Genomic DNA, 25,392 nt, shown 5'->3' on the forward strand with positions numbered 1-25,392 from the left:
TAGTAAGGTTAGGTAAGAGCTAGTAAGGTAAGGTAAGCGCTAGTAAGGTAAGAGCTAGTAAGGTAATGTAAGAGCTAGTAAGGTAAGATAAGAGCTAGTAAGGTAAGGTAAGAGCTAGTAAGGTAAGGTAAGAGCTAGTAAGGTAAGGTAAGAGCTAGTAAGGTTAGGTAAGAGCTAGTAAGGTTAGGTAAGAGCTAGTAAGGTAAGAGCTAGTAAGGTTAGGTAAGAGCTAATAAGGTAAGGTAAGAGCTAGTAAGGTAAGAGCTGGTAAGGTAAGAGCTAGTAAGGTAAGAGCTAGTAAGGTAAGGTAAGAGCTAGTGAGGTTAGGTAAGAGCTAGTAAGGTAAGGTAAGAGCTAGTAAGGTAAGGTAAGAGCTAGTAAGGTAAGGTAAGAGCTAGTAAGGTAAGACAAGAGCTAGTAAGGTAAGACAAGAGCTAGTAAGGTAAGGTAAGAGCTAGTAAGGTTAGGTAAGAGCTAGTAAGGTAAGGTAAGCGCTAGTAAGGTAAGAGCTAGTAAGGTAAGGTAAGAGCTAGTAAGGTAAGGTAAGCGCTAGTAAGGTAAGGTAAGGGCTAGTAAGGTTAGGTAAGAGCTAGTAAGGTAAGGTAAGAGCTAGTAAGGTAAGGTAAGAGCTAGTAAGGTAAGAGCTAGTAAGGTTAGGTAAGAGCTAGTAAGGTTAGGTAAGATCTAGTAAGGTAGGGTAAGAGCTAGAAAGGTAAGGTAAGAGCTAGTAAGGTTAGGGTAAGAGCTAGTAAGGTAAGGTAAACGCTAGTAAGGTAAGAGCTAGTAAGGTAAGGTAAGAGCTAGTAAGGTAAGATAAGAAGCTAGTAAGGTAAGGTAAGAGCTAGTAAGGTTAGGTAAGAGCTAGTGTAACAGTATAATTTTAGACCGTCCCCTCGCCCATACCCGGGCGCGAACTAGGGACCTTCTGCACACATCAACAGTCACCCTCGAAGCATCGTTACCCATCGCTCCACAAAAGCCGCAGCCCTTGCAGAGCAAGGGGAACTACTACTTCAAGGTCTCAGAGCAAGTGACGTCACTGGTTGAAACGCTATTTAGCGCCCACTAAGCTAGCCGTTTCACATCCGTTACACTAGTAAGGTAAGGTAAGCATCAATGTAACAGTATAAGTTTAGACCGTCCCCTCGCCCGGGCGCGAACTAGGGACCTTCTGCACACATCAACAACTGACACCTACGAAGCGTCGTTACCCATCGCTCCACAAAAGCCGCGGCCCTTGCAGAGCAACGGGAACTACTACTTCAAGGTCTCAGAGCAAGTGACGTCACTGATTGAAACGCTATTTAGCGCCCACGCTAACTAAGCTAGCCGTTTCACATCCGTTACACTCACCCCCCTTTTGACCTTCCTCCTTTTTTTCGCAGCAACCAGTAATCCGGGTCAACAGCATCAATGTAACAGTATAATTTTAAACCGTCCCTCGCCCATACCCGGGCGCGAACCAGGGACCTTCTGCACACATCAACAGTCACCCTCGAAGCATCGTTACCCATCGCGCCACAAAAGCCGCGGCCCTTGCAGAGCAAGGGGAACTACTACTTCGCTATTGAAACGCTATTTAGCGCCCACTAAGCTAGCCGTTTCACATCCGTTACACTAGTAAGGTACGGTCACTGGGTTAGAAGAGCTAGCTATTTAGCGCCCACTAAGGTAAGGTAAGAGCTAGTAAGGTTAGGTAAGAGCTAGTAAGGTAGGGTAAGAGCTAGTAAGGTTAAGTAAGAGCTAGTAAGGTTAGGTAAGAGCTAGTAAGGTTAGGTAAGAGCTAGTAAGGTAAGGTAAGAGCTAGTAAGGTTAGGTAAGAGCTAGTAAGGTAGGGTAAGAGCTAGTAAGGTTAAGTAAGAGCTAGTAAGGGTGGAAAAAGTCAAGTGTGAGTGTTAGTTCATGAAAGGCTTCTGGGTGGGTGTGGTGGGGGAGGGGTATGTGGGATGATTTAAGCTACTTTCTGAAGATGTCGGCTTTCAGATGTTTTTTGGAAGATTGTTGTCCTAGCTTCAGGAGGAAGAGATTGGACTGGGCTTCCGTAAAGGTGGGAGGGCCAAGAGACCAGAGGTGGGAGAACTGAGTGCCCGGGTTGGGAGAGAGTTGGTCAGAGACCGCACGCTCAAGTGTTTTGGACAGAAAATTTTAAAAAGGATACCGGTCTGTAGTTTTTGATGTCAGAGGAGTCAAGTGTTGGTTTCTTGAGGAGCGGAGCGGATCGGGCCATTTTCAAGTCAAGAGGGGACGCAGCCAGTGGTCAGGGATGAGTTGATGAGGAAAGAGAGGTCTCCAGAGATGGTCTGGAGGAGGGGATGGGGTCAGGTTGTCGGGTGGGAGTTACATTTTCCTCCTTTTTCACTCAGCTGCCCACAGCCCTGTTCTGTAAGCTCGCAATGAGTCACAGCCACGGGGCAGGAGGGGAGGGCCGAGCCGGCCAGGGAGGAAAGGGGACAGTGTGAGTCATATGATGTGGAAAGGGAGGAGAGTAGGGTCAAAAAGGCAGAATCGGGAGACAGGAGGGAGAAGGGTTTAGCAGAAGGGAGAGATGATAGGATAGAAGAGGAGAGAGTAGTGGGAGAGAGAGAGAGAGAGAGATAGAGAGAGAGAAGATTGTGACGGCGCATGGCCATCTAGATAGGTGCTGAGTGGTTAGGGTTGGAGGAAAGGGAGACAGAAAAGGAAACAAAGTAGTGATCTGGAGGGGGTTGCAGTGAGATTAGGAGGTGAACAGAGACCTGGAGGGTTGCAGTGAGATTAGGAGGTGAACGGAGACCTGGAGGGTTGCAGTGAGATTAGGAGGCGAACAGAGACCTGGAGGGTTGCAGTGAGATTAGGAGGCAAACAGCCTCTTGTAAAGATGAGGTCAAGCGTATTGCCTGCCTTGTGAGTGGGAGGGGACTGGGGAAAGGTGAGGTCAAGCGTATTGCCTGAAATTGAAATGAGGAGAGGGAGACAAGAGAACATCTCCACTTAGGAGAACTGAGTAGTCCTGTGCCGTCACCACGACGACCAGATGCTCTCGAACTAGGAGAGAACACGTAGTCAGATGAAGAGAGAGCAGCTGGAGTAGCAGTGTTCTCTGGGGTGATCCATGTCTCTGTCAGGGCCAAAAGGTCAAGGGACTGAAAAGCAGCATAGGCTGAGATGAACTCTGCGTACTTGACCGCAGATTGGAAAACCAGGAACTCCACATGGGTTGTGCGTGCAGGGTACACTACATTTCAAGGGCTGTAGTGGAAGGGTGTGGAGTGTCTGTAAAGCCTACAGGGAGAGGAGTGAACAGGTATAGAACACACTAATAGTCGCCAAATCTACAAAAGAGCAAAATGAGTTCATCAGAAAGGAACTAGGTAAGACACTCAAGTGAGAGAGTGGTGTGGAGCCTTCCTTGAACAACTCGGCAGAACCGCCTTTGTTTCGACGACCATCTTAGTTTTGGCAACAAGACCGCCGCCGCTGACATGACAGCTGTCGCTGAGGAAACAGGGCAGACTGAAGTACTAACACTAAATGCTAATTGCCTTTCAAAGGTGCTCATTTCTGATTGCCTAGGAGAGGAGAAACCACTCCCCATCCAATACAGCCACTGATTACCAAAACAACAACAGTCCCAAATGGCCCTGCCCCTCAATCGTGGTTGATGTGTCAACAATCATCTGAAAGTTATGAGCAGTCAGCAGTTCACGCACCAAGTAGGCTACTGGGAAGACAGGCAGCACTTAAAGTAGATGGCCCTAACTATAGAAGGAAGCACATAGAAACAGACAGTAAAAAGTCATCCAATACCAACACAGATAATCAGACGGTAAAAAGGAATTTGTTACAAATTAGACTGTAAAATATAATCCAGAACAGGTCCACTCACGTAGTAACAGGAGCTGATGATTGGTCTAATGCGCCATCGTTAATCCACTCCCAAACCCCCTCTGTATTGGTGTCATGGAAACCAAGATAGATGTCCAGGCATCCACTCCATTCATGGATAAATTCCTATAGTTTTGTCACAAAGAAAAGATCTTGAATCACATACAAACATGCTTTTCTGTCAGGACTAGTCACGTTTTATTTTTGGAGGGGGGGGCTTGCAAACATTGGTTAAAGATAGCGACATGATAAAGTGAAAAACAAACAGGAGCTGAAATAGAAACAAAATGTTGAAACTATCAAAAATATAATTGACTAACTCCCTCTCACCTGTTCCTCTTTGCTGTTAATGATCACCAGGTGTGCTCCTCGTCCCAGACAGTCCTGCCTGCTCTCTGTCCAGGATTTCTTCTCAGTAGAGAGGTAGTACAAACTGGACTTAAACTTCTTCCATCCTTGGGGACAGGAGCGTAGAGGTTATTTCATGACAAACCCATGACAGCGATCACATTTGTCTACATCAGGGACAAAATAGCACCGTATTCCCTACGTAGTGCACTACTTTCCACCAGGACCCAAATGGCATGGTGGTTTAGAAAACAACAGCGTCCTTGGTGACTTTCAGTGGGAATGGAAGCTGGTCCTTTCAGTTCCCCGAAATGTTTTGACCTAGATTCAATCAGATCAAGTGTTAAGGCGACAGCAGACAGCTGCATAGCGGATGTTTTGGTGGTGTTGGAGGTGGAACTGTGTTAGATCCGCGAGTGGCTGCTCTTGCCATCAATGTCACGAAGCCACACACTTGTGTTTAGAAGTTCAGAACGAGAAAGTGTAGACTATATAGAAATGACGCTCAAATGGAAAAATCATTCAAATAAATCATGTGGATTCTATCATCCTAATCATTCCTGGGTTCGAACGTGTAAACAAGGCTGCATGGGATCTCTTAATGCAAATCTGTGTAGCCAATGGCGATGTCTGCATTAGGTACACTGAGTGTACAAAACATTAGGAGCACTTGCTCTTTCCATGACATAGACTGACCAGGTGAATCCAGGTGAAAGCTATGATCTCTTATTGATGTCACCTGTTAAATCCACTTCAATCCGTGTGGATGAAGGGGAGGAGACGGGTTAAAGATTTTTAAGCCTTGAGACATGGATTGTGTATGTGTGCCATTCAGAGAGTGAATGGGCAAGACAAAATATTTAAGTGCCTTTGAACAGGGTATAGTAGTAGGTGCCAGGCGCACCGTTTTGAGTGTGTCAAGAACTGCAACGCTGCTGGGTTTTTCGCACTCAACAGTTTCCTGTGTGTATCAAGAATGGTCCACCACCAAAGGACATCCAGCCAACTTGACACAACTGTGCATTGTAGTCAGCATGGGCCAGCATCCATGTGGAATGCTTTTGACACCTTGTAGAGTCCATGCCCCGAGGAATTGAGGCTGTTCTCTGGGTTAAAGGGGATGCAAGTCAATAATAAGGAGGTGTTCCTTATATTTAGTACACTCAGTGTACAATGCCAGGAGCTGCTTGTGGATTTGACAGCTCTAACGCAGTTCCACCTCTGACACCATCAAAACAACTGCTATGTGGATGTCGGCTAAACCGGATCTGATTAAATACACCCCTTACTGAACATGAACTGATCTGCTCTAGTCTATTTGAAATATCCAAAACTCCAAAAATATGCTTTCCTTGGTTGCTTTCCACAAAAAACTTTTTTTTTAACAAAAAAAGTCTGACCCCTACTTACTGAGAAATGAACCATCACATCAAAAGGTCATTTTTAATTAATCAACACAGCTCCATCCTGTTTACTTTCCAAACACTGGGAAGACACACATGACAAACCAAATGCCTACTCAGCAGCCTGGTATCAACTGATAAGCGTCCACAGCCAGCTGCCTACTCAGCTCTCTGGTATCAACTGATAAGTGACCAGAGCCATCTAAGTATGCAAAAATCTGTCTTTGCTGACAGATCTACTTGTTTTTGCCAACTCTTTGAATAATCTACATCAAGGGTTCTTTAACTTTTTCAGCTCAAGATCCAAATTAGAAATTGGCCTTACTCCCGTGACCTAAATTGTCCTCCAATGACCCAAATGATGAAGAAACAGTGTGTAGATGTACTCATAACTTGCAACCCACCTCCCACATGCTCAGGGCCCACTTTCGGTCCCGACCCATAGTTTAAGAAACTCTTGTCTACAGGCAGAGTATCGCACAATTGATCATCTAACTAATGAGATGATCCGATTTATCTTGTATCCGTTACATGTCCGTTTAGGTTAAAAATCCATTGTGTTGGATGGGAACAGCATATGTTAAAAATAAAATAACACTTATTTCGAGGTAATCCAATGGATTACATTAAATTACTTGTATTGTAATCTGTCCAACCCTGATCTGTAAAAATACAGTAAATCAAGCGCACCTAAAATATATATTTTTTAGAAAACAATTAGGCTACTATTTGGATCAAGCCAGGCCCCCAGTGTCCGGTTTGGAGCATGAAGTCAAGTGCTCTGTTGGTCGCCCACTGCATAGCAAACTAGCGGTGCCCAAAAAAAGCCTAAATCCAATACGATCGCTAGAACGGACCCATTTTTTAAAGATACTGTTTTGGGCTCAACAATTTGTTTACTAAGATCAAGTTTGATCCCCAATGTGAATACATTTTTAAATTCTCTACAAATCGGGATATTTAATTAAATAGTGATAAATTCTGATCACTATATTGTCGTCACACAGGACCACGTCCTGACACAGACCAATCACGGGCCGGCAGGCTTAGAGGAGGCTCACGCCCTCATGCACGTGCTCTCAGGCAGGATGAAAACGACTACATCGACCATGATGCTTTGCTAGTGACAGCTGCTTTCAACATGATCCTTAGCGATTTTCTGGGTAACATTCAGTCCCATTCAGCAATATGGCACGCTTCAAATTAAAATACTTCCGGATTCATTCGCCATCGGAACTTATCCATAATAAATAAGTGGACGACGTCTTAATGTCTATGGATCTAGCAGATCTGGCGTACAGTGAAACAGTCAATTGATCCACTAGCACAGTGGTTCCCAAACTTTTTATAGTCACGTACCCCTTCAAACATTCAACCTCCAGCTGTACCCCCTCTAGCACCAGGGTCAGCGCACTCTCAAATGTTGTTTTTTTGCCATCATTGTAAGCCTGCCAGACACACGCTCTATACGATACATTTATTAAACATAAGAATGAGTGAGTTTTTGTCACAACCCGGCTCGTGGGAAGTGACAAAGAGCTCTTACAGGACCAGGGCACAAATAATAATATAATAATAATAATCAATAGTTTTACTCTTTATTTAGCCATCTTACATATATAACCTTATTTGTTCATCAAAAATGGTGAATAACTCACCACAGGTTAATGAGAAGGGTGTGCTTGAAAGGATGCACTTAACTCTGCAATGTTGGGTTGTATTAGAGAGAGTCTCAGTCTTAAATACTTTTCCACACACAGTCTGTATTTAGTTTTCATGCTAGTGAGGGCCATGGTTGCAAAGGGCATTCCTGTCTTAACAGCACTGTTTGCCAAGGCAGGATACTCTGAGCGCAGCCCTATCCAAAAAATCTGGCAGTGGCTTTTAATTAAATTATATTTTCACAGAACTGCTTGTTGCAATTTCAATGAGGCTCTCTTGTTCAGATATTGGTAAGTGGACTGAAGGCAGGGCATGAAAGGGATAACGAATCCAGTTGTTTGTGTCGTCCTTTTCGGGAAAGTACCACCGTAATTGCACACCCAGCTCACTCAGGTGCGTCGCTATATCACATTTGACATTGTCCATAAGCTTTAGTTCATTTGCACACAAAAAAAATCGTACAATGATGGGAAAGACCTGTGTGTTGTCCTTGTTAATGCAGACAGAAAATAGCCCCAGCTTCTTAATCATAGCCTCAATTTTGTCCCACACATTGAATATAGTTGCGGAGAGTTCCTGTAATTCTAGATTTAGATCATTCAGGCGAGAAAAAACATCACCCAGATAGGCCAGTCGTGTGAGAAACTCTCACACGACTGGCCTATCTGGGTGATGTTTTTTCTCGCCTGAATGATCTAAATCTAGGATTACAGGAACTCATGGTGTTTATACTTGCGTACTATTGTTTGTACAGATGAACGTAGTACCTTCAGTTGTTTGAAAATTGCTCCCAAGGATGATCCAGACTTGTGGAGATTTACAATTTTTTTCTGAGGTCTTGGCTGATTTCTTTTGATTTTCCCATGATGTCAAGCAAAGAGGCACTGAGTTTGAAATGACTCAAATGATGTCAATAATTTTCTGGAATTCTCCAAACTGTTTAAAGGCACAGTGAACTTAGTGTATGTAAACTTCTGACCCCCTGGAATTGTGACACGGTGAATTATAGGTGAACTAATCTGTCTGTAAACAATTGTTGGAAAAATGACTTGTGTCATGCACAAAGTAGAAGTCCTAACCGACTTGCTAAAACTACAGTTTGTTAACAAGACATTTGTGGAGTTTTAATGACTCGAACATAAGTGCACGTAAACTTCCGACTTCAACTGTAAATGTTTGAAAATGTGAATCATTAAAAAAAAAAATGTGAATCACATTTTTATTTGGCGTACCTCCGACGGCATTGCGCGTTCCCCAGTTTGGGAATACCTAATCTAGCAGATCTGGAGTACCACAAAACAGTCAAGTCATATTCCAATTTCTTACCACAGCTCTGTTTGTTTAGCTCTTCCTTCAAGTGGTCTCTCTCTTTAGTCAGGGTGTTGTAACTGGTCTGTAACTGGTCTCTCTCTTTAGTCAGGGTGTTATAACTTGTCTGTAGCTGGTCTTTCTCTTTAGTCAGGGTGTTACTACTGGTCTGTAACTGGTCTCTCTCTTTAGTCAGGGTGTTACTACTGGTCTGTAACTGGTCTCTCTCTTTAGTCAGGGTGTTGTATCTGGTCTGTAACTGGTCTCTCTCTTTAGTCAGGGTGTTATAACTGGTCTGTAGCAGGTCTTTCTCTTTAGTCAGGGTGTTAGAACTTGTCTGTAACTGGTTTTTCTCTTTAGTCAGGGTGTTGTATCTGGTCTGTAGCTGGTCTGTCTCTTTAGTCAGGTTGTTACTACTGGTCTGTAACTGGTCTCTCTCTTTAGTCAGGGTGTGGTAACTGGTCTGTAACTGGTCTCTCTCTTTAGTCAGGGTGTTACTACTGGTCTGTAACTGGTCTCTCTCTTTAGTCAGGGTGTTGTATCTAGTCTGTAACTGGTCTCTCTCTTTAGTCAGGGTGTTGTAACTGTTCTGTAGCGGGTCTCTCTCTTTAGTCAGGTTGTTGTATCTGCTCTGTAGCTGATCTCTCTCTTTAGTCAGGGTGTTGTAACTGGTCTGTAGCTGGTCTCTCTCTTTAGTCAGGGTGTTGTAACTGGTCTGTAACTGGTTTCTCTCTTTAGTCAGGGTGTTGTAACTGGTCTTTAACTGGTTTCTCTCTTTAGTTGGGGTGGTGTAACTGGTCTTTAGCTGGTCTCTCTCTTTAGTCAGGTTGTTCAAACTGGACGTCTGGAATCTCTCTGCAGAGCAGGAATGACCAATGACTCGGGTATCTGTCAAAATAAAAACATATAGATTTAAAAAAAAAAAAAAAAATTATTAAACAAAATTCAGCCACACAAGTGGATATAGTATACACATGTGCTTACATCACTGAGGACAACACAGTAATTTCCCCATTGTAAAATACTTTGTTGTACCAATCCATCATTATAAATCTCCTTTGAACATCTAAGTATTAAACTACTGATGATGAAGAATGTAAAGCAAAGGAAAAGCAACATAAACTCAGTAAAAAAAGAAACGTCCTCTCACTGTCAACTGCGTTTATTTTCAGCAAACTTAAAATATCTGTAAATATTTGTATGAACATAAAAATATTCAACAACTGAGACATAAACTGAACAAGTTCCACAGACATGTGATAAACAGAAATTGAATAATGTGTCCCTGAACAAAGGGGGGAGGGGGGGTCAAAATGAACAGTCTGTATCTGGTGTGGCCACCAGCTGCATTAAGTACTGCAGTGCATCTCCTCATGGACTGCACCAGATTTGCCAGATAGCCCTCACCCTCCGATCCAACAGGTCCCAGATTTGCTCAATTGGATTGCGATCCGGGCTCTTCGCTGGCCATGGCAGAACACTGACATTCCTGTCTTGCAGGAAATCACGCACAGAACGAGCAGTATGGCTGGTGTCATTGTCATGCTGGAGGGTCATGTCAGGATGAGCCTGCAGGAAGGGTACCACATGAGGGAGGAGGATGTCTTCCCTGTAACGCACAGCGTTGAGATTGCCTGCAATGACAACAAGCTCAGTTCGATGATGCTGTGACACACCGCCCCATACCATGACGAACCCTACACCTCCAAATCGATCCCGCTCCAAAGTACAGGCCTTGGTGTAACGCTCATTCCTTCGACGATAAACGCGAATCCGACCATCACACCTGGTGAGACAAAACCGCGACTCGTCAGTGAAGAGGACTTTTTGCCAGTCCTGTCTGGTCCAGCAACGGTGGGTTTGTGCCCATAGGCGACGTTGTTGCCGGTGATGTCTGGTGAGGGCCTGCCTTACAACAGGCCTACAAGCCCTCAGTCCAGCCTCTCTCAGCCTATTGCGGGGACAGTCTGAGCACTGATGGAGGGATTGTGCATTCCTGGTGCAACTCGGGCAGTTGTTGTTGCCATCCTGTACCTGTCCCGCATGTGTAATGTTCGGATGTACCGATCCTGTGCAGGTGTTGTTACACGTGATCGGCCACTGCGAGGACAATCAGCTGTCCATCCTGTCTCCCTGTAGCTCTGTCTTAGGTGTCTCACAGTACGGACATTGCAATTTATTGCCCTGGCCACATCTGCAGTCCTCATGCCTCCTTGCTGCATGCCTGAGGCACGTTCACGCAGATGAGCAGGGACCCTGGGCATCTTTCTGGTGTTTTTCAGAGTCAGTAGAAAGGCCTCTTTAGTGTCCTAAGTTATCATAAATGTGACTTTAATTGCCTACCGTCTGTAAGCTGTTAGTGTCTTAACAACCGTTCCATTAATTGTTTATGGTTCATTGAACAAGTATGGGGAACAGTGTTTAAACACTTTACAATGAAGATTTGTGAAGTCATTTGGATTTTTACTCATTTTCTTTGAAAGACAGGGTCCTGAAAAAGGGACGTTTCTTTTTTTACTGAGTTTATTAGTGAAAACATATTAAACGTATAAACTTACAGTAGACAGACAGGCCTATGATCCCAGCCAATAGGAGGACACACAGCAGCCCCAGACACACTGCAGCAACTCCGGATGGTCTCTTCCACCACTGAAAGTTAGCTGAATCTCAAGGTATTATAAACTCTCTCGGGTAATGTTACATTTTTTTGGATATCATCCAGAATTGTGAGGGGACTAATAGGTACTCGTCTGAGAAAGTGGTTTGTGTGTGTGTGTGTGTGTGTGTGTGTGTGTGTACTTGCATTGGTACCTGAAAATGTAACACCGATGTAATCCTTTTTTCTGGGCTTGTTGGCATATGTGTCTTTGTCAATATCCATGGTCTGCATTGTTGGATTCTCCACCTGTGTTTGTATAGATTGTCTCTTACATTTTTACACTCAAAATGTGTATCTGTGCCTTATGTATCGTTATTTGAAGTACTGGAGGTGAGCTTGACGTAGTTGATTTACCACAGAGGAAACAATGGGATAGTCCCAAACGTACAAACTCAATTAGTGATTACTCTGTTTAGGTCAAATATTAATATTTTATACATAAAGTTGTATATATCTACCCCCCCCCCCCCCACAGACAGTGCATAACAGTAGCATGTATTAATCAGGTGAAATGAGGAAGAAAATCTTACCACGGTCTTTGAGAGTTGAAAGAAATGCGTCCAAATATATTACATTGGTGTGTAAATATGTCCAACGTAACCAGATGTACTGAGTGAGCACGAAATGTAAGATTGGAGTTGTGTGGGTTTTTTTTGTCCAAACCACTGCACATTTTGTATCAACGTCAGCATATCCTTTACCTTATTTGGCCAAACAATTATGAACTAATACACCACTGGACGATAGGTTCAGATACAAGGTATCATGTGGTTAACTTGGGCTTATCCAGAAAGTGTGTGAGTGGTTGGAAACAGGCAGTATGTGTAACTAAAGTTCACAGTCAACTGAAAGTTCAAGTTACAGAATACTGCACAGAAATGTGGGGTCATTTGGACTGTTAAAAAAACATAAGGACACTTAACAATGCTCAATCACTACATTTTGTTAGGCTTGTCTTAACAACGAACCAATATAGACCGTAATAAGATTTATTTTGTTATGATTATGTCATATTTTATGCATTGTCTGATTCGTATGTAATGTGTTAGAAGCTCTGGGGCGATCAAAATACATACAGGACAACTGGTTTAGAGATATGGAATTTAGGCTTTAAATATGAATGTTTTACCCAATAGGAGCATGTGTTGCTAGTTGGGCAGATGTTGCACCTTTGGGACTATCCCATTGGTTCCTCTGTACTGGTTAAGCTGAATCATGCTAACCTCAAGTTTTTGACGTCTGCAAACGCAGGTGCAGTTGAGAGCAAATAATCAACCAGTCCTTCAATTCACAAGTGGCTGAAACTATCTTGAGTGGAGCATGGGGGAGCGGCTAGCGAATAAATTGTATATTAAAAAAAATATGACTAATATTATTTGTTTTGAATTATGCCCAGGTCATGATGCCCCTTGATGAAATTAGGCCTGAGGCAATTCCCTCTTCTACCTAAGGGTAAGTCCGCCAGTGGGGAGGAGGGAAGGAGAGGCGAGAGACAGCAACCGACAAAGCCGACTCGCGCTATAGTAGACTAATAGCTGCCATAGCTAGGTTATTTATCATCCAATATGATTAGGTAGTACCTGTCTTGACTGAATCAAACTGGAGAAGCTAGTTAATAACTAGCTAGCTAGCTAGGCTAATTAAAGCTACATGTGTTTTCTCGTCCTACAGCTACAAATAGCAGCAACTCCAATGAGAATATGAATTATTAGATGCTTCAGGATTATGGCAATGAAGCCCTTTATCTCATTCTCCAGAGTCAGATGAACTGGACACCATGTTTATGTCTGCATGAAGTTTAAAGAAAGTTGCTTAATAGCTTTATCGCAATTGCTAACTAGTGTTAGCGCAATGACTGCAAGTGTATGGTATCTACTAGCATGCTAGTTTGCATTGGCACGTGAAACTACAGTGCCTTCAGAAAGTTATCACACCCCTTGACTTGTTCCACTTTTTTGTCGTGTTTTAACCAGATTTGTCTATAAGTACATCATCTCTGTACCCCACACATACAATTCTATGTAAGGACCCTCAGCCGAGCAGTGAATTTCAAACACAGATTCAACCACAAAGACCATGGATGTTTTCCAATGCCTCCCAAAGAAGGGCACATATTGGTAAATGGGTAAAAAAAATATAAAAGCAGACATTTAATATCCCTTTGAACATGGTTATTAATTGCACTTTGGATGGTGTATCAATAAACCCAGTCACTACAAAGATACAGGCGTCCTTTCTAACTAAGTTACCACTCAGGAATTTCACTATGAGACCAATGGTGACTTTAAAACAGTTACAGAGTTTAATTCCTGTGATAGGAGAATACTGAGGATGGATCAACAACATTGTAGTTACTCCACAATACTAACCTAATTGACAGAGTGAAAAGAAGGAAGCCTGTACAGAATACAAAATATTCCAAAACATGCATCCTGTTTGCAACAAGGCATTAAAGCGATACTGCAAAACATTTGGTACTTTTTTATTTTTTCTTAAAAAATACAAAGTTGCAACACAAGCGATATTCGTTATTTTCCATTGGTCATTCAAATGTGTTAGCCAGATAGGGTGATCTAGACATGCTGCTAACCTGGTCTAGGGTTATGAAATTCTGCAAAATTTGCCAGAATTCACAAAATGTATAATAGATTTCCTCCATTCCTCACTCGTACCAGCCAGGATTTCTTCAAAACCAAGGAATTTTTGTAAAGTTAGCGGACTTTGCAACCCTAAGCCTGGCTAAACCAGGATGAATGCTGGACTCAATGTTTCTAAGACTGTGTGTGTGTGTGTGCGTGTGCGTGTGTGTGTGTGCATTTTTAGCTGAGTCAGAAAGCCTTAAGGTGATGCACTCCTGCTCTCTTCCAACGTCCACTAATGACCTCTTCACTCCTGAAATAGGCCTCATACACATGCCTCTCTCATTTCCTCCCTCCCTCTGCCCTCCCTCCCCTCCCTCCCTCTGCCCTCCCTACCTCCCTTCCATACTAAGGGCCCCATCCCAATTTAAGACATCTATTCCTGTTTTACACACTTCTCAGTAGTTGGTATTCAGACTGATCTAGTTGGATAGTTTTTATTCAGACTGACCTAGTTAGTTTGTATTCAGACTGATCTAGTTAGTTTGTATTCAGACTGATCTAGTTAGTTTGTATTCAGACTGATCTAGTTAGTTTGTATTCAGACTGATCTAGTTAGTTTGTATTCAGACTGATCTAGTTAGTTTGTATTCAGACTGATCTAGTTAGTTTGTATTCAGACTGATCTAGTTAGTTGGTATTCAGACTGATCTAGTTGGATAGTTTTTATTCAGACTGACCTAGTTAGTTTGTATTCAGACTGATCTAGTTAGTTTGTATTCAGACTGATCTAGTTAGTTTGTATTCAGACTGATCTAGTTAGTTTGTATTCAGACTGATCTAGTTAGTTTGTATTCAGACTGATCTAGTTGGATAGTTTTTCTTCAGACTGATCTAGTTAGTTTGTATTCAGACTGATCTAGTTAGTTTGTATTCAGACTGATCTAGTTGGATAGTTTTTATTCAGACTGATCTAGTTAGTTTGTATTCAGACTGATCTAGTTAGTTTGTATTCAGACTGATCTAGTTAGTTTGTATTCAGACTGATCTAGTTAGTTTGTATTCAGACTGATCTAGTTAGTTTGTATTCAGACTGATCTAGTTAGTTTGTATTCAGACTGATCTAGTTGGATAGTTTTTATTCAGACTGATCTAGTTAGTTTTTATTCAGACTGATCTAGTTAGTTTGTATTCAGACTGATCTAGTTAGTTTGTATTCAGACTGATCTAGTTAGTTTGTATTCAGACTGATCTAGTTGGATAGTTTTTATTCAGACTGATCTAGTTAGTTTGTATTCAGACTGATCTAGTTAGTTGGTATTCAGACTGATCTAGTTGGATAGTTTTTATTCAGACTGACCTAGTTAGTTTGTATTCAGACTGATCTAGTTAGTTTGTATTCAGACTGATCTAGTTAGTTTGTATTCAGACTGATCTAGTTGGATAGTTTTTATTCAGACTGATCTAGTTAGTTTGTATTCAGACTGATCTAGTTGGATAGTTTTTATTCAGACTGATCTAGTTAGTTTGTATTCAGACTGATCTAGTTAGTTGGTATTCAGACTGATCTAGTTGGATAGTTTTTATTCAGACTGACCTAGTTAGTTTGTATTCAGACTGATCTAGTTAGTTTGTATTCAGACTGATCTAGTTAGTTTGTATTCAGACTGATCTAGTTGGATAGTTTTTATTCAGACTGATCTAGTTAGTTTGTATTCAGACTGATCTAGTTAGTTTGTATTCAGACTGATCTAGTTAGTTTGTATTCAGACTGATCTAGTTAGTTTGTATTCAGACTGATCTAGTTGGATAGTTTTTATTCAGACTGACCTAGTTAGTTTGTATTCAGACTGATCTAGTTAGTTTGTATTCAGACTGATCTAGTTAGTTTGTATTCAGACTGATCTAGTTAGTTTGTATTCAGACTGATCTAGTTAGTTTGTATTCAGACTGATCTAGTTGGATAGTTTTTCTTCAGACTGATCTAGTTAGTTTGTATTCAGACTGATCTAGTTAGTTTGTATTCAGACTGATCTAGTTGGATAGTTTTTATTCAGACTGATCTAGTTAGTTTGTATTCAGACTGATCTAGTTAGTTTGTATTCAGACTGATCTAGTTAGTTTGTATTCAGACTGATCTAGTTAGTTTGTATTCAGACTGATCTAGTTAGTTTGTATTCAGACTGATCTAGTTGGATAGTTTTTATTCAGACTGATCTAGTTAGTTTTTATTCAGACTGATCTAGTTAGTTTGTATTCAGACTGATCTAGTTAGTTTGTATTCAGACTGATCTAGTTAGTTTGTATTCAGACTGATCTAGTTGGATAGTTTTTATTCAGACTGATCTAGTTAGTTTGTATTCAGACTGATCCAGTTAGTTGGTATTCAGACTGATCTAGTTGGATAGTTTTTATTCAGACTGACCTAGTTAGTTTGTATTCAGACTGATCTAGTTAGTTTGTATTCAGACTGATCTAGTTAGTTTGTATTCAGACTGATCTAGTTGGATAGTTTTTATTCAGACTGATCTAGTTAGTTTGTATTCAGACTGATCTAGTTGGATAGTTTTTATTCAGACTGATCTAGTTAGTTTGTATTCAGACTGATCTAGTTAGTTGGTATTCAGACTGATCTAGTTGGATAGTTTTTATTCAGACTGATCTAGTTAGTTTGTATTCAGACTGATCTAGTTAGTTGGTATTCAGACTGATCTAGTTGGATAGTTTTTATTCAGACTGATCTAGTTAGTTTGTATTCAGACTGATCTAGTTAGTTTGTATTCAGACTGATCTAGTTGGATAGTTTTTATTCAGACTGATCTAGTTAGTTTGTATTCAGACTGATCTAGTTAGTTTGTATTCAGACTGATCTAGTTAGTTTGTATTCAGACTGATCTAGTTAGTTTGTATTCAGACTGATCTAGTTGGATAGTTTTTATTCAGACTGATCTAGTTAGTTTGTATTCAGACTGATCTAGTTAGTTTGTATTCAGACTGATCTAGTTAGTTTGTATTCAGACTGATCTAGTTAGTTTGTATTCAGACTGATCTAGTTAGTTTGTATTCAGACTGATCTAGTTGGATAGTTTTTATTCAGACTGACCTAGTTAGTTTGTATTCAGACTGATCTAGTTAGTTTGTATTCAGACTGATCTAGTTAGCTAACTTTTCTTTCTTACCATTATCTGGGTATTTGAGTATCAATATGAGTTCAACCAACACTCAGTTTAGTTCGCTCCGTTCATTAAAATCACAATTTAACCTGTGACTACCTGGACCTAACAGTTTGTTTTTGGAGTATTGAAACCAAACCATATGATTTAAATAAAAGTGAATGTAAGAAGCGCTCATCATTTCACATAGGATACATGTAGTATAAAACAGCATATAAACACTCTAAATAGGATACATGTAGTATAAAACAGCATATAAACACTCTAAATAGGATACATGTAGTATAAAACAGCATATAAACACTCTAAATAGGATACATGTAGTATAAAACAGCATATAAACACTCTAAATATGATACATGTAGTATAAAACAGCATATAAACACTCTAAATAGGATACATGTAGTATAAAACAGCATATAAACACTCTAAATAGGATACATGTAGTATAAAACAGCATATAAACACTCTAAATAGGATACATGTAGTATAAAACAGCATATAAACACTCTAAATAGGATACATGTAGTATAAAACAGCATATAAACACTCTAAATAGGATACATGTAGTATAAAACAGCATATAAACACTCTAAATAGGATACATGTAGTATAAAACAGCATATAAACACTCTAAATAGGATACATGTATCCTAAAACAGCATATAAACACTCTAAATAGGATACATGTATCCTAAAACAGCATATAAACACTAAATAGGATACATGTATCCTAAAACAGCATATAAACACTCTAAATAGGATACATGTAGTATAAAACAGCATATAAACACTCTAAATAGGATACATGTAGTATAAAACAGCATATAAACACTCTAAATAGGATACATGTAGTATAAAACAGCATATAAACACTCTAAATAGGATACATGTAGTATAAAACAGCATTTAAACACTCTAAATAGGTCAGGCACCAGACAGGGAGCCTAAGAAGGAAAGGAAAATAAAAATCGATCCTATATTATTTCAAGGCTATAGCCTTCAAAGAAATACAATGTGAAGCATCTGCTAGTGCGACATACTAGGCTGCTAGGAACATTAAGCGCTAAGCATTTAAACAACATTTCGTTGTATCAAATCATTGTAGTCTATAAATTGCACATATAGGCTGTGAAGTAAAATTAGAATTACGTAGAATTAAATACAAATGATTTATGCTCAGTATCTTTCTTTTTTTGTTTTACCCCTTTTTTCTCCCCAATTTCATAGTATCCAATTGTTGTATCTTGTCTCATCGCTACAACTCCCGTACGGGCTCGGGAGAGACGAAGGTTGAAAGTCATGCATCCTCCGATACACAACCAACCGCTGCTTCTTTAACACAGCGCACATCCAACCCGGAAGCCAGCCGCACCAATGCGCCGGAGGAAACACCGTGCACCTGACCACCTTGGCTAGCGTACACTGCGCCCAGCCCGCCACAGGAGTCGCTGGTGCGCGATGAGACAAGGACACCCCTACCGACCGTCGCGGCCGGTTACGACAGAGCCTGGGCGCGAACCCAGGACTCTGATGGCACAGCTGGCGCTGCAGTACAGCGCCCTTAACCACTGCGCCACCCGGGAGGCCCTTGCTCAGTATCTTTCAATTCAATTTTAGAAACACAGGTTTGGCAAGTCTGTGTCTTCAGTCTCATGCTGGAGAGCAGACCAGCAGTGGAGAACATCCTCTCCACACTTGCAGAGCCACTGGGGAGGATAAACACCCTTTTGGCCACTCTTGCCAGGCTGGGCAGAGATGCAGTTTTTTTTTCTATATGTAGGCTTAAACGTTTTCAGGCAAAATAACCCAATCAAAATGGAAAGATTAAAAGTTGTGAATGTGCCTAGAAGGCCAGCATCCCAGAGTCGCCTCTTCACTGTTGACGTTGAGACTGGTGGTTTGTAGGTACTATTTAATGAAGCTGCCAGGTGAGGACTTGTGAGGAGTCTGTCTCTCAAACTAGACACTAATGTACATGTCCTTTTGCTCAGTTGTGCACCGGGGCCTCCCACTCCTCTTTCTATTCTGGTTAGAGCCAGTTTGCGCTGTTCTGTGAATGGAGTAGTACACAGCGTTGTACAAGATCTTTAGGTTCTTGGAAATTTCTCACATGGAATAGCCTTCATTTCTCAGAACAAGAATAGACTGATGAGTTTCAGAAGAAAGTCTTTGTTTCTGGCCATTTTGAGCTCTTAATCAAACCCACAAATGCTGATGGTCCAGAAACTCAACTAGTCTAAAGAAGGCCAGTTGTATTGCTTCTTTAATCAGAACAAACGTTTCCAGCTGTGCTAGCATAATTGCAAAATGGTTTTCTAATGATCAATTAGCCTTTTAAAATTATAAATTCATTAGGCCCTAATATATGGATTCCACATGACTGGAATACAGATATGCATCTGTTGGTCACAGGTACCTTTAAAAAAAAGTAGGGGTGTGGATCAGTATCTGGTATGACCACCATTTGCCGTGAAGAGCACACTTTTCCAGTGGCCATCAAAGGTGAGCATTTGCCCACTGAAGTTGTTTACGACACCAAACTGCAGTCAGGTCAAGACCCTGGTGAGGACAACGAGGACGCAGATGAGCTTCCCTGAGATGGTTTCTGACAGTTTGTGCAGAAATTATTTGGTTGTGCAAACCCACACTTTCATCAGCTGTTCGGGTGGCTGGTCTCAGACAATCCTGCGGGTGAAGAAGCCAGATGTGGAGATCCTGGGCTGGCATGGTTACACGTGGTCTGTGGTTGTGAGGCCAGTTGGATATACTGACAACTTCAAGCACTGACACGTTTGATAAATATGGGCCCTGACTTTAGTCTGCTAATGCAACAAAAATATGTATTTTACCTATGACTGAAGAGAGAGAGAGTAATGAGAGACGAAAACAGGAAAGTATGTTGTGGAGGAGCTGTGTCAGGGTGATAAGGCGGAATCCCCCTACCCTTCACTATGTTACTTATTTTAAGTCCTATACCGTCCACATGATTCTGCTTCTCATACAGTAGGCCTTACAAAGGCCCTAAAAAAGGTTACCTAGCCACTCTACAATAGGTCACCTAGCCACTCTACAATAGGTCACCTAGCCACTCTACGATAGGCCACCTAGCCACTCTACGATAGGCCACCTAGCCACTCTACAATAGGTCACCTAGCCACTCTACAATAGGCTACCCAGCCACTCTACAATAGGCTACCCAGCCACTCTACAATAGGCTACCCAGCCACTCTACAATAGGCTACCCAGCCACTCTACAAGAGGCTACCTAGCCACTCTACAATAGGCCACCTAGCCACTCTACAATAGGCCACCTAGCCACTCTACAATAGGCCACCTAGCCACTCTACAATAGGCCACCTAGCCACTCTACAATAGGCCACCTAGCCACTCTACAATAGGCCACCTAGCCACTCTACAATAGGCTACCTAGCCACTCTACAATAGGCTACCTCGCCACTCTACAATAGGCGACCCAGCCACTCTACAAGAGGCGACCCAGCCACTCTACAATAGGCGACCCAGCCACTCTACAATAGGCCACCTAGCCACTCTACAATAGGCCACCTAGCCACTCTACAATAGGCCACCTAGCCACTCTACAATAGGCCACCTAGCCACTCTACAATAGGCCACCTAGCCACTCTACAATAGGCCACCTAGCCACTCTACAATAGGCCACCTAGCCACTCTACAATAGGCCACCTAGCCACTCTACAATAGGCCACCTAGCCACTCTACAATAGGCTACCTAGCCACTCTACAATAGGCTACCTCGCCACTCTACAATAGGCTACCTAGCCACTCTACAATAGGCTACCTAGCCACTCTACAATAGGCTACCTAGCCACTCTACAATAGGCTACCCAGCCACTCTACAATAGGCTACCCAGCCACTCTACAATAGGCTACCTAGCCACTCTACAATAGGCTACCTAGCCACTCTACAATAGGCTACCTAGCCACTCTACAATAGGCCACCCGGCCACTCTACAATAGGCTACCTGGCCACTCTACAATAGGCTACCTGGCCACTCTACAATAGGCTACCTGGCCACTCTACAATAGGCTACCTGGCCACTCTACAATAGGCCACCCGGCCACTCTACAATAGGCTACCTGGCCACTCTACAATAGGCTACCTGGCCACTCTACAATAGGCTACCTAGCCACTCTACATGAACCTAGTTACCCTAAAATAGGCTAGCTAGGGAACCTACAATAGGCTAGCTAGCCACTCTACATTAACCCATAATAGTCTAAGCCCTGTATTACAATTATTTGATGAACATTTGTATTTAGCTATTAGCCCATACAAATGCATTGAATAACAGATCCACTACATGGAACAGAGATTTTTTAGGGGGGGGGGGGGGGGGGGTACTAAAGGAAGTTTGTTCGGAAGTGTCTGTCCAATATCTGAGAGATATATTAGAATGATCAGTAAAAAAAATGTACATGTATTTAGCCCCTTATTTTTGTCACTAAACAGTCTCCATATATATATTTCCATTCATTTGTTCTACTGGTACGAGGGGACCTTCAGACGAGTCTTCTAGAGCATTCTAGAGCAAAACAACGGAAATGTCCGTGTCCGCGAGAGTCTCACCTTTCCACAGAGGTGTCATATCAGTGTGTAGCCCAAACTGCTCGGATGCTACAGACAGAAGTTGGCAGATGGGCTGTAGAGCAAAACGAGGTCATAGAGCAAAACGAAGAAAGCAATCGTGTTTGTGAGAGTCTCATCTGTGTCAGCTTTCCATCAAGGGGTTATAATAGTTTGTAGGTCAAACCGTTTGGAGGTTACAGGTGATGTTGTGAGAAGACCAATTTTCAGGATGTCTAATGGTCTAACATTTGTAATGACTTATCACACTACGTGTCTAGCTAACTCCTAAGGCTCATGCTAACACCTAGTTCAACTCATACAGAAACATTGGTTTTGTTTGGAACACTATTCAGTGGTATTGTTTTTTTTTTTTGATTTGATTTTTGGAACAAAACAGTAAAAAAATAAAACAATAGACCCATTAAGAAAGTTAATTGGGGAAAAAAAATACACAAAATATAGTAAAAAAAATATAGTAAATATATTTATTGGTTAATTTTGATTTTGAAAATGTAATGAATTGAAGGTTATTGGTTGATGTAAACATTGAAATGTACAGATTTGAAGGTTGTATCGTTAGATTTGGGGTGTTGTGGTCGCGAGAAATTATTAAGGAAAAAGTCCCCAGAAATTCTGCAGGGAAAATTCAAAACTGAAAAAGTTTGAATCCCACTTGAGGTGACCATAGGATTTTAACAGTGAGGAGACTGACGAAGTCGATGGATTTCTCTTGTCCAGTGTGAGTATTTTGATTTGCAAGTGAAGATAATAGCCGGCAAAATGTGCAAGTATTTACAAGAATTATCAAAGAGCATTTCAAACAAACCTGAGCAGCATGCCGACCTGTTACCCGTCCTGTTCCTCAAACAAAGAGCTTCTTATAGCAATACCCAAGCCTTCTACATCTGCTCAATTAACATTCAAAGCACATGATATACCCTACAGACATGTTCAGATAAACATATGTAATAATACAGGCACACATTTCAATTGGAGACGCTGCTATGCTTTAAGCATCAATAACCTGGGATATAAACATGTCCCCCGGGAATAAGCTACTAGCGCGTTACCCTGAATAAACCATGCGCTCGAACGCACCCAATTTCCCCACCAATTTTCTGAACAGGAAATGAACAGAACCCTCTTCAAATCACAAGGGAAAACAGGTATGTTTGCGAACAATTCTTTACCTTTAACCTAGCGATTACATACATTACGTTCTGGTGATTTTCTTCCATTCCCTAAATGGTGAAACAAGGTGCTCTGAGTTCAGGGTCTCAGGGGGTTGGGTTAGAGTGTGTGCTTGCGTGTGTGGTGTGCATTCATGTGTGTGTTTGCCGGCATGTGCACTCGTGTGTTGTGCTCCATCCCTGTTCCGTGCTCCATCACTGTTCCGTGCTGTGCTCCATCCCTGTTCCGTGCTCCATCCCTGTTCCGTGCTCCATCCCTGTTCACTGCTGGCTGTGAGTGTTAGTATTGTGAACGGTCATGTCCTTCCGGTAGTGGTGATGACTGACCCGGTAGAAGAGCTGCTCCGGTACCGACCGGCTCACGCCAGGCGTGGCGTATCCCTTGGTGACGCCGACGCATCGGAACCCCAGAGTCTGGTATAGCTGGTGAGCAGCCGGCGAGTAGGCCGTGGTTCCCAAGACGACAGAGAGGTAGCCACGGTCCGCTGCATATTGTAGAACCTTCCGCCCGAGGGCAACGCCAACCCCACGTTGCCGACAGCGCCGGTCCACCGACATGCGATGCAGCTCCACAGTGCCAGCTTCCCCCCGCAGGGCACAGGCCGCCACTACACCCACCACACTGCCCTCCAGCACTGCAACCCACAGACAGGAGTCTGAGGGAGAAATAAGAGGGGTGGAATTTGGAAATAGTGGGTTATATCAAATAATATCCTAATCCTCCCATTTAATAAAAGCTGATGTCATTGTCTATTGACTTTTATACTTTAAATGGATCCTTTTCTTGAGAGGGCCTAATCACTGACTGGTCATCCTTTTGGGGACAAAGAGAGCCTGGAGTCAGAGGGATCATGGTGACACATCCACAGGCACTGGCGTGTCATTCTAGATGAGTAATTATATTCCAGAATGGAGGAATGAAGCCCCGGTTTTATTTTACCTCCCTGCTCGTTTGTTTTTAACCAGGCACGGAATCTTGTGTGCAAATCTATTTTAATAAAATAACTATGTGCAATATAACTAAACTAAAGCGAACTACACTCAAATAAACAAATATACAAATAAAACGAATGATACATGCATTTTTTTAAACTATTCCACCAAGACTATTACCTGGAGTTTTCATGTAATGTCCCTCGATGTCGCCCATATCCGTGAGTTTGGCGCGCTCCAGGTAACCAAGGGCAACTCTCCTGCTGTAGTAGCAGCGCGCGCACAGGACAGCGAGAGGCACCAAACAAGTCAGCAAGAACGACTTGGTCGCAATAAAACAAACAACTGCAAAAGCCGTGTCGGAAAATGGATGATTGAGTCATCTAAATGTTGACATACAATAGTCACAGGAAGGAAATGAGTTGGTACTATCACAATCGAGCACAAATGATGCATTCTACTGCATTTTCCCCAAAGTTATACTAAATAATGCAATCAAATGACACAAACGGTATTGATGAAATGTCAAGATAGCCTAACTGTAAATTACATTTATAACACATTCTCCATTGTCAAAAGCACATTTTCCCAGACTAATGCAATCAAATAACAGTGAAAACTAACCTTTTGCTGTAATAACAGTCAATATATAAATATAAATTGATATAAGATCTATTTCTCCCTTACTTGTCATAGCGGCGTACAGGAGCAGGCTCTCAGGGTGATGTTTTAACCCTCTAAACGCGGTATCCGGAACCATCTCCATCAGCCCGTCAATGAATATGCGCTCGACGTCCGGATAGTCAGCGCTTTCGAATTTACGCACAAACACACGGTCCGTTCTGAATCCATTATTCCCTTTCTGATGGCACTTTCTTGGTTGTTGTTGTCTTCCATGTTATCTCACTCAGAAACTTTGTTGACGTCTCCCTGGGAAAAGTTAACTGGCTCGCGTAAGTCGTTAAATACTATCACACCTTTTTCTTCGTCTATGAGGTTTAACGGCGGTTGGCATCCAATTTGTTGCATTACCGCCGCCTACTAGACTGGAGTACAGCGCCCTTACACTTTGTATGAAAAGTAAAAATGTAATAAATTAAATTAAATACCCTACCATCTAACACTACTCACTCATTTCAAAATTATAGAAAACAAAATTACCACCCTACTCCACTAATTAACCGTATTTATTCCTACCTCATGCCATCACTCTGAAAGGATGGGACACCACCACTTAACACACCCTGTAACTCTTCTGATGTCAAGTCTCTCACACCCAAACACCTCTCTACAGCTGCCACCACAACCTCTATTTTCTGCGACTTCGTTCCATCCCATCCCTGCAGTACAGTTGATAACCATTGCTATAAATGCTAAAAATCCAATCTTACTGAAACATATATCACTTTATGGCCTGTCCCTCTGTACTGGTATATCTCTACTACTCTCACCACTCCTCCCTCTGTACTGGTATATCTCTACTTCTCTCCCGACTCCTCCCTCTGTACTGGTATATCTCTACTACTCTCACCACTCCTCCCTCTGTACTGGTATATCTCTACTTCTCTCCCCACTCCTCCCTCTGAACTGGTATATCTCTACTACTCTCACCACTCCTCCCTCTGTACTGGTATATCTCTACTACTCTCACCCCTCCTCCCTCT

At 42.0% G+C, this 25,392-nt stretch overlaps 1 protein-coding gene and 1 pseudogene across 1 annotated transcript in view; both read right to left on the reverse strand.

The window, feature by feature from the left end:
- LOC139375522 (protein unc-93 homolog B1-like) overlaps positions 1–11,475 on the reverse strand; it is a 21,106-nt gene extending 9,631 nt beyond the window's left edge. Inside the window, exons 1-2 of the mRNA XM_071117354.1 lie at positions 11,385–11,475; positions 4,195–4,319 (exon numbers count right to left, since the gene is read on the reverse strand). Of these exons, the coding sequence (XP_070973455.1) occupies positions 4,195–4,319; positions 11,385–11,475 (216 nt within the window). The remainder of the gene's footprint in view (positions 1–4,194; positions 4,320–11,384) is intronic.
- A 9,990-nt stretch (positions 11,476–21,465) lies between these two features.
- Positions 21,466–24,625, reverse strand: LOC139374095 (N-acetylaspartate synthetase-like; annotated as a pseudogene).
- Positions 24,626–25,392: the final 767 nt, after the last annotated feature.

This window comes from Oncorhynchus clarkii, chromosome 19, assembly GCF_045791955.1.
Source record: "Oncorhynchus clarkii lewisi isolate Uvic-CL-2024 chromosome 19, UVic_Ocla_1.0, whole genome shotgun sequence".
In the NCBI taxonomy this organism is placed as follows: Eukaryota; Metazoa; Chordata; class Actinopteri; order Salmoniformes; family Salmonidae; genus Oncorhynchus; species Oncorhynchus clarkii.